The following is a 10,283-nucleotide window of genomic DNA, read 5'->3' as shown; positions in this document are numbered from 1 at the left end:
TGCACAATATATTATACTTTTTGGTTACCATATTGAATTCAGAATAACGTAATTACCGACTGATGGCTAACACTCAACGAGGTGTTTTTGCAGAAAGAGACCCTTATCGTTGAAACATTTCGGTGTCATATCATCCCTTTAATATAAACACGTACATTGTACTGACTTTGAAATGGTAACTTATCGGATGATTACTTCCTGTCACCTTTGTAAATGATGGAAACGGAGGACTTATACAATGTCCAATTCATTTACTATTGTGCGCTCCACTGTAAATATTTAATGTCGTCGATGAACAATTGCTTCAGGAACGACAAGCAGAGTTGACGTCTTAATTTGATGAGTTCGCTCCTCGAAATTTAAACGTAAATATTATATATATATATATATATATATATATATATATAATATATATATATATATATATATATATATATATATATATATATATATATATATATTATGTGTGCGTGGTGTGTGTGTGTGTGTGTGTGTGTGTGTGTGTGTGTGTGTGTGTGTGTGTGTGTGTGTGTGTGAGAGAGAGAGAAAGCACATATCACTTAAGGTCTTGTGACACATTGTTCTAACTATAACATTTATTATCTTAACAACTTTTGGTCTCAAGTACTAAAATAAACCATTAAAATTTCGTTGACATGAAAATTAGTACACTTTACCTCTTAACGAATAGTCTTTATCATCACATACAATATGAATACAGACACACCTCGCCTGGTAGGCCTGCATTATGTCTTTGTTTGATAAAATAAAGGATACCATATCGGTGAATGAATTAAAATATCAACATTATTGCTGTAAAGTGCAAGTAAATTGTAAAGTTGTAGTCGGTATCATTTTTTTCACTGAAGAAAACCTTCTTTTCGAATGGACTTCGGTACAAGCAAAACTACGTTCTAAATGCACTTGGAATACATGTATATCCATACAGGTGTGTACACAGGTGTTTGTTTAAGCCGCCATCATTTGTACAATACTGGAGATATCAGTGATTCATCATGACTTGTACCATTGAAGATTCTTTAGGGAAGTCTACCGTGTCTCCTATGTGAAGATATATCGACGCTAGATAAATAGAGAGGTAGAAGTTTTGTAAAATTTTCTTCGACCGTATTCTTAGCCACACAGAATAATGCTATGGAAAGAGGAGGATAGTTGTACTTGTTTATGAAACAAAACGGACATTGATTTTTTGCTGAATTTATTATATTTTTGAACATTTTATTTTTTTTAAATTGAGATGAAAAGAGAATGTACACAACATTTCAAAGAGAATGACGACATCGCTGAATAATTGATCGAAAAAAGGAGACTAGTTGCACTCGATTTATGAAACAAAAGACAATTTTTGACAAAAATACATTTACATGCTAAAAATTTCTCAGAGAATGACAACTTCGGTTTGTCGAAACGTGCCTCCCAAACGGTATTCCAATTTTAGTTCATGCAGAATGTGGCACTATGGTTAAGCCAAGATTATTCTGGAAGGTTTACAAAACTACTGTAACGTTGACTTCTTAAACTAAATACTACCAAACAATAATCCCTATGATTTTTTACTGCTTAAACGTCAGGCAAATTTATTATGTTACAAGATCAACTTTTTTGATACATAGCGTAAAGCAAACTGGGTTAAATATTGTGATGTGGTATTTTTGTGACCCAGGGTAGAGAAACCAGGGCAATATTATTCAAGTTCCGCTGTAGAGCTTTGGTAAGCGTCTGACTCATCATAATGATCTGCGGCGAGAAAAGGGCACAAACACAAGGTGGATGTAATGTTGGACCTGGGAGATACCTGAAATAAATGATAATTTTTCATTTTCACTGTAAAGCATAAGTATGAGAGACAGACAGACAGAGAGAGAACGTTAGTTATAATAATTTTATATAATAATTGAAATTATTATCTTTTTGACGACAAACAGTGAAAATTTCATGGAATTATGTATTTTTCACATGAACAGTCTTCTTACATTTCGTTTGATGTAGATTGATCAAAATTATAGACGAGGAGTGCAAAAATACTGCCGCGATCTGGGTTTTATTTCCGGGGATTACTTTCGTTTCATGAGTAAAGCGGCCCATCGCCCTTGAGATATGCAAATGTTTACTTGGTACTTTCATTCATAAATCCAATCAAGTTGAAATTTTGATACACCGAATGCCATCATAACCAATCAGACATGCACTGTAACTTAAACTTGTCAATCATAGTTTTACGCTATCTCGAAACAATTATAGGAAGTCTGCCATCGGTAACGGGTTTTCCCCGCGCTAGAGCCTGACGGCCATTGTAGTACAATAACAGAGTTATTTAGAATATTTTCAAATATATTTATAAGAGGAGGTAGCTACGAGATCGAAAAAGTAGTTCTTATTCTAGGAGGTGTTGTGGTTTTCAAAATATCACGAGCGTACAATCTTCTACTCGTCAATCCCGATCCTGGTCGTCAATGTGTATATCTTACGAACCTTGATGTTTGCAGTGACACCTATCCCCCGTAGAGACCTTTAAATTTTGTCACTTGACGAAACTATGTTCTGTTGCCTTTCGATAATTTGCACTGCGGAGTTCCGGCTATAGCTATAGCTGCCAGCTGATGTCTGCGCTAAAGCGCTACGTATACGCTGCCGGTTCGATTCCGCTCGGGTATTCACGGAATTTTTATGTGACGAAAGCAATTTATTGTTGTTGGTTGAATGATTTGATGTTTTTTGCCTTCTATAGAATACTTCTCTGTAAAATTGAAATTACGTTAAGGTGCAGCTTTCGGGTTTATCGCCAGGTTCAACGTTCCACATGGACTGGGTCGCTATCGGGTTTATCGCCAGGTTCAACGTTCCACATGGACTGGAGGCTAGCCGCGACGGCACCCCATTCTACTCTTTCGAATAGCTACAAAAACGTTCGTTGAGTATGCCTTCAATGACTGAATTTATCACATTAAATTTTCGTAAATACATCATGAGAGCAGAGCATCGGACGTGACAGATCGTTCTGTGCACGAAAGTGACACAGCGAGGTGCATGACAAAAATTCCTTTTGATGACGTAGAACAGGGATAATTAGGATTTCTTACCCGTCCAGTTGAATGTCACGCAGGTTGCGATCCGGGGCAGTTCGTGTCATAATAATAATAATAATAAAATAATAATATAATAATAATAATAATAATAATAATAATAATCATAATAATAATAATAATAATAATAATAATATATATATATATATATATATATATATATATATATATATATATATATATATATATATATATATATATATATATATATATATATATATATATATATATATAGTATTCTTACTTTGCATCGATACTTCGCCAGGTGTTTGCGTTGTCAAAAGAGTAACTGCATCTATGTTGCGTGGTTGACACGATGAATTCTACACCATGACCTAAGAAAAATAAACAAAAAAATCTTGCCCATTTTGCACACTTCAAGTATTTGAACGAGTGTATTAAATGCCACATGGTAAAATTGACAATCGAACTATGGGTATCAGTATACCCGCTTTACATTGTTTCGTACATATATTTATTTAACATGACAAATAAAAAAAAATGCTGGACCACATCTGAAGCAAAAACAATGAACAAAGATATTCACATATAGTAAAACTGACCATACATTGTGTGTAGATAGCTGAATGAGAGACTCAATGATGCAATAAACTTAATTTTAAAACTTGAAATATTGCCCTTTGTTTCTTGCTTCTCGATTAGCAGTGAAGGATCAATAATAAATATTGAAATATGGTCGAATTGAGAATCACCTCAAAGCAAAATCCCTCAATATTTGCTGTTCAGAATTCATAACTTTCGCGAAATGCACACTTTGTTATTTCTGAGAAGGGTAAAGTATAGTCAATATCCGATCTCCGAAAGCGTCAATGCTGTAGCTGTTGATCTTCAGATATTCCATCAGTGCTTCACAGACAAATTATAATTATCAATTATTATTTTTACATAGAATTATACCACCTACTGTATATCAGATCGAAGATAATAAAATAACTCCCTGTCCTGGTCATATTTTCTTCCGGAAGGAAGATATTAGCATCACTGCCGTCGAAAGATTCTTCTTGACAAAACTGAAAACCACCATGGCTACTTGAATTTCCGGGTATTCCGTTGAAACACACACAGTGGTGTTATCATAGACCGGTGAGGACGTTTCAAGCATTACCTGCATTGCATAGTGTGGCTTCAAAATCTGAAAATTGCAAAAAAAATCAAAGTTAACTAACATATATGCTGCAATGACCGTAATGAAAACCCAAAACACCGTTAATAATGAGAGCCATTAAGAGGAAAGGACTTACAGCTGATTTGACAAAAAGCGGTTGTCATTTAAAGACATGTGATGGTGCATATTCTTGTATGTATACAGAGAAAAATCAGACAAACAGTTAAAAGAAGTTGGACGGGCAATCACTTTGTGACATTTAAGTTGTAAGGCAGAACACTTTGTTAACGGGAAATGCTATTAAAATGGAACCGAATAAGATAAATCGAAGTAATTACCGTAATCTCAAAGACGTAGTGCGTAGCGGCGTCAGCTTCAACATACTGACCAGTTAACACAATTTCACCCGACGGTGTATGGCGATTGCCTAGCCATACGCCCAGTATATCCTGCGATGCATTTTGCACTGAAATCAATCATATTGTGCGCTCTATTACACAAGTGTGGGACTAAACGTACTATTGAAGCTTATTGACTGGATAGTCTTGTTCTTTCAACTCAGCTTAAAAACAATGATGTTATTAAAATGTCACTGTTTTCCCTTAGCGACATATTTCTTCAATTGAGTTTAAGCGCTTATTATGTGTATATGTAGGGGCTATTTTTGAGTTGTGACTCTAGGATTACTTAATTTTCAAAAGACTAAGTTAAGCGCTAATGTTTACCAAACGCTATGTGGTCAAACTTGAGTGTGCACTTTTACAAGTGTTGCATTTGGTTTCGAACCATCTTTTTGTTCAAGAGTAAATTTACAAATATTCAGGTGATGAATGCATTATTATCTTTCAGAGATTGATATGATTAGCGTTGTTAGAAAAAATGTTACCTATACAGATACTTTCACTGTTTTTCAGATGATAACAAACTAAAGACAATACAAGCAGATGATATGAGTGCAGTTTTCGAACGTAATACCATTGCATTGACAACAACACTATGAATAATGATTTAGTGTGTATTTCTTCGGCGCCTCCCATCGAAAATTGCTTTCCACATAACCACCTATAGGACTTTGCTGGTGCAGGACCATTGTGAAAAATGTAATCAATATATTTTGACATTTCTTAACATTACTATTACATTGTTGCTCTTTAAAGTTCAGTAACCATAACCGGTGAACAAAAAAGTGAAGTATGCTATCTCAAACCGTTGTTGATAAATATAACAGAGCTATACGCCTGTTTTTAAAATGTTAGTGTGATATTTTATCGTCTTAAGACGTATTTCTAAGTAACGATTTTGTGCATTTTTCGTTTTGTTGCGTTTCAAATAATTTATATAATATTTTATTGTAAAGTCTAAAATGTACACGAAGCAAAATATCTAATTTTCATTAATTTTAAGTGCTAAATAACTTACGGTATTTTATAAAGACGATTGAAGTGTGTGGCGTGCTTTTATTCTCCCAAAATAATTGTTTCATCTATAACAAATACAATCTTCGTCTGGAAAGACAGTGTTGTCAGTCTATGGAACTACTAATTATTTGTAAGAAATATCTTGATTGGTTTATAACAAAACAGTATTTTCTTTCTTCTGACATACCTGTTATCTCTTCGCCATCTTCATTCCTGAATGACAGAGTTAGTATATCCGTCGTGAATTGGTCCGTCATGTTTGTCATTACGTGAACAAAACTCCCAATACGAAGTATCTGAGGCAGTATAAAAACTATGTATAAGGTGTAATGTTAGCAAATTTTGTCGCAAACTAATCGTTGGCAACGATGGAAAGTAGGGCATATAATTACCATCAAAATGTCGACACTTAATCGCCATCTCTTTCATATCAACATCAATACTTTGCAGGATTCGTATTTCATTCCTACGGTTACGCATAAGCTAGCCTAATTAACATACACACTTCTTCAACAATTGTAAACATTTGTATAATGTGTTACTGAGCATAATTAAAACACTCAAATAAACTGAAATGGATAATAATTTAGGGGTCCGGAGAGTATACATTTACAGCATTATGCACACTCCTGTTGTATCGCGATATAAGTAACATCACAAGTGCCTCCCCGAGATTCTCTACCGCGTAACATACCTTACCATCTTATTGTAGGCGCTAATACTGCCATCTGAGTTGTCAAACATAAAATTAACTGCTATATTTACACTATTGGATTGCTTGAAGACGTGCTAGCTATCAGCTAAAGAAAACAATTCTATTTTCGACGTTTTACGCCATAATTTCGATTTTTTTGCATTATTATAATAGCATGGAATTCCTTGATTTTAACCAGTATATCAACTGGTAAAGATCCTGTGACATACAGTCTTTGGTGTGTGGTGTATTGCTTGATTATAACACTAGTACTGCGTTCGATGTCACAAATTTCTTCTAGGAATTACTGGGAAAAACTTACAATAACGTGTAAAGCAATAATGAGAGGAAGCTAATGAACAAGAGCTGCGACAGAAATATGTAATATCAGACTACTTTCCCCCATAAGTATGCTCGATTAAAATAGTTGTATCCCAATAAACATTTTAAGGATGGTAACTAAATGCAATCGTCAATTCCAAGACTGTTACCTCTATCCAAGTTTGCAGTACCATGTCATTCTAGTGTGGATAATTTAACTGTTTAAAAACAATTCGCTATATGCAGCTTAATTACTTTGCACTTTGACTAAAACGTTTTGTTTTTGTTTTTTCGTAAAGATCAGAACTTGGTCTTCAATCTCTTACGTCTAATCATAGCAGTTTACAAATTTCTGTTGTGACTATATACGTGCTATTGTTCCTACGTTGCTCATTTTTGCTCTTGTTACTGTTAATCATTTTGCATACATTGGTATGAAACTTCTGTATTAGATTTCACAGAAGTCATATCCTTTCCTAGAGCTAACGGGAAGATAATCATCAATTTAGATGTGAAAGTGCATACTCAAGGTGATATAACTCCTCTTTTACACTAGAAGTTGCACATGTTCATTTGTTTGTTTATCTACTCAATCAGCCAATCAATCAATAGGTCGATAAATATTCCTATATGTTCATCTCTTTCTTTCTTTATCTATCTATCTATCTACCTATCTATCTATCTATCTACATCTTATCTATACCTTTATCTCTGATATATTTCTATCTATATGTCTATTTTTCTCTCTCTTGTCATAACAACGTAGCTGGTCACAGCATATTATTACCACTGTTTCAGTCATGAAGAAAAGACACTTGTTGTCTTTTACACATTTCATTTTGTGACCACTTTTTGTCACTGTATTTTGTCTATCAGAGCAACAAGAAAGACATCGAGAGTGCCAGAGACCGACTGACAGACAGAAAGACAGAGAGACACACGGGAGAGGATTTAGCAGTGAGAGATTGTTAACGGCAACAAATTCTGTCGCGCATAGTCTCAACGTAACGAGTTATTGTAAGACTTTAAAGCACTGTCATTTCTCCTCCTTTAATGAAGTTTACGTACCATTCTGTTGACTGTTACATTTCGTGACAAATAAGGTGAGATATTTATTAGTGGAGGAATTTCAATTCCACTATGAGCTCCGACCATCAACGTTGTATTGCACAGGTTCTCTAAAGAGTTCTTTTCCAAGATGAAGAAAAATAGCCTGTCTTGAATTCAATGGCACCATCATCATGCTTAGTCTTGTTAAGTATGAACATGGCTAGCTCATCGAACATTGTCAACAATGTTTTTGTTATGTGATTTTCAACTTCCGGTCGGTCTTCAGCGGTAGTTTGAAAGATGTCGTCCATGATTTGTTGCATGTTTCTTAGTATTTCTGTAAAGCACACAAAATATAAGTGTATACTTTCGTTATAAAGACAGCTGTGATTTTGGCTTGCTATATGTCGAAAATATATTGTTATACTGATTTATATATAGTAACTATGACTTTCATTCCCAAATTTATATAATTTAAACACACGTCATTGTTACCATTCATAACAACGTAACTACTACTGCATACAGATAGACGAGTCGATGTATTTCTACTCAGGTTGTACGTCAAGGTATTGATTTAGTGGCCACAGGAACAAGATAGAAGCTGTTGCAAACGACCCTCGAAAAAGTAGATGAATACAATGCAAACCTTCTGTTACTAAGATACTTTCATTCAGAGTGATATTCTGCCCTTGAACATGCAGGATATAGTGATTTATTTCATCAAGTCTCTGCAATAAATAAAAATGGGTAATGAAAAAAAACTAGCCATCATATAAAATAATGAGGATAAATGTGATAAAGATGACCGCGAAAGCTTTATTGTGGACAACACGTGACAGTATCGATTTAGTTGGCAACAGTCAATACCATCTTTAGACTATGAACCAGTAAGCTTGGACGGTGAATATAACAGTTTCTGCTATTTTGTGGAAAATAACATTGCAAAAAGCTCTTCCAGTAAGATATAAGTAAAAACACGAGAGATTCATAATTGCGATATTCAACCATTACCTGTAATGTTGTCCGCGACTGGATGTAACATCGGTAGTCGCAGTTGTGAATCTGAGTCGGTGTTGCTACCACCTATTTATGAAAGAACATCAAATATAAGCTAAAGTACATCAGCATCCAATGTTTACAATGAGGTTTTGCAATTAAATGCCATATACGCTGTTAAATGCAGAGGTAATTACATGTCCCTAAAAGGTTGTCACTTAGCATTCAAACTACGATGCATAAGTAATGTCTGCAACATTAAATAATGTCTGCAACAGTATTTTGCAAACAATTAGTTATCCTTTTACATCCCTAAGCTACAATAACCCGAATTCGTATTTTCAAGTAAATAAGATAACAATCCTGCGACAAGAGGCGCAGAGTTTATTCATTTGTAAAAGCTACATCTTGTCTTATTATCATTTCAGTATTTTTATTGAATGTGTTTTCAATTATGCGATTAAAGATCTTAATTACTTACCTACAGTGTTTATTTATTTGGCATCATTGTTGATGCTAAAACACATGAAGTTGAGATTGTTAACGAAATTTTAGTAGCTACGGCTAAAAAATACAAAAGAAGGCATGCTTAAGCAAAGAGTATGTCTCTAAGTTCGTCATATGAAACGGTTAAGAAAAAAATGACAAATCCAAACGAATGACTTGAAATTTACCCGCCTTTGTTGCTGGTATAATATGTTTATATTTCTTTGAAATCTTAAGAATAAAACTTGCTTAATTCTTCCAGTTTCATAAAGTGGGTCAGATTTAATTGACGGCTAAGTGATTGGCACACGTTATGACAAATGTTTGGTGCTCACGCACCTGCTGAATCCAAGACGCCTTTGACATGAACTAATATTGCTCTGGAATTCAGCTTAGGGAATACACTGTTATCATATGCTAAATAGATGCCAACTTTATTAAAACTTAATATTGATTGCGGAATATATCCCCATAGGACGAGGTTTAAAGACATCATACAGTGTTTCTCTAACTGGGATTAATATTCAGTTCTTCCAATAATCATTTAATCTAGCACCTGAACTGTGTAAAAGCAACATTAAATATTAACGAGGTCTAGATCACGAAAACATGAGCCAAGACTGTACTTAATGAATCTCACTGCCTCACGTCTGTGTGCAAACATGAAATACGAAATTATAGTGCATGCATTACATACATACATACATACATAAGTACGTACATACATACATACATACATACATACATACATACATACATACATACATACATACATACATACATACATACATACATACATACATACATACATACATACATACATACATACATACATACATACATACATACATACATACATACATACATACATACATACATACATACATACATACATACACCCACTTTTTCATACGTTTAAATGTTAAGCGTAACTGTGATGTTGAATGCATAATTAAATGTTCTAGAAAGAGTATGATTGCGTACATACATACATACATACATACATACATACATACATACATACATACATACATACATACATACTACATACGTACGTACGTACGTACGTACGTACGTACGTACGT

At 34.2% G+C, this 10,283-nt stretch overlaps 1 protein-coding gene across 1 annotated transcript; it reads right to left on the bottom strand.

The window, feature by feature from the left end:
- Positions 1 to 4,065: 4,065 nt before the first annotated feature.
- Positions 4,066 to 8,442, bottom strand: LOC139125334 (uncharacterized). The gene is made up of 5 exons (XM_070691427.1): positions 8,363 to 8,442; positions 7,732 to 8,050; positions 5,836 to 5,944; positions 4,569 to 4,696; positions 4,066 to 4,257 (listed from the first exon to the last, which is right to left on the bottom strand). Exons 2-5 carry the CDS (start codon positions 7,816 to 7,818, stop codon positions 4,072 to 4,074), a joined length of 510 nt encoding a protein of 169 aa, XP_070547528.1. The 5' UTR covers positions 7,819 to 8,050; positions 8,363 to 8,442; the 3' UTR covers positions 4,066 to 4,071.
- Positions 8,443 to 10,283: the final 1,841 nt, after the last annotated feature.

Source organism: Ptychodera flava, assembly GCF_041260155.1.
Source record: "Ptychodera flava strain L36383 chromosome 3 unlocalized genomic scaffold, AS_Pfla_20210202 Scaffold_25__1_contigs__length_14229661_pilon, whole genome shotgun sequence".
In the NCBI taxonomy this organism is placed as follows: Eukaryota; Metazoa; Hemichordata; class Enteropneusta; family Ptychoderidae; genus Ptychodera; species Ptychodera flava.
This window is presented reverse-complemented; position numbering and strand designations above follow the sequence as displayed.

Bases quoted from the DNA above. Each gene is read 5' to 3' on its own strand.
- LOC139125334 (XM_070691427.1), bottom strand. From the start codon at position 7,818: ATGGTCGGAGCTCATAGTGGAATTGAAATTCCTCCACTAATAAATATC. The intron at 5,945-7,731 runs GTACGTAAACTT...ATACTGCCTCAG, and splicing joins ATGTAACAGTCAACAGAATG to ATACTTCGTATTGGGAGTTT. The intron at 4,258-4,568 runs GTAATTACTTCG...TGCAATTTTCAG, and splicing joins ACTACGTCTTTGAGATTACG to ATTTTGAAGCCACACTATGC.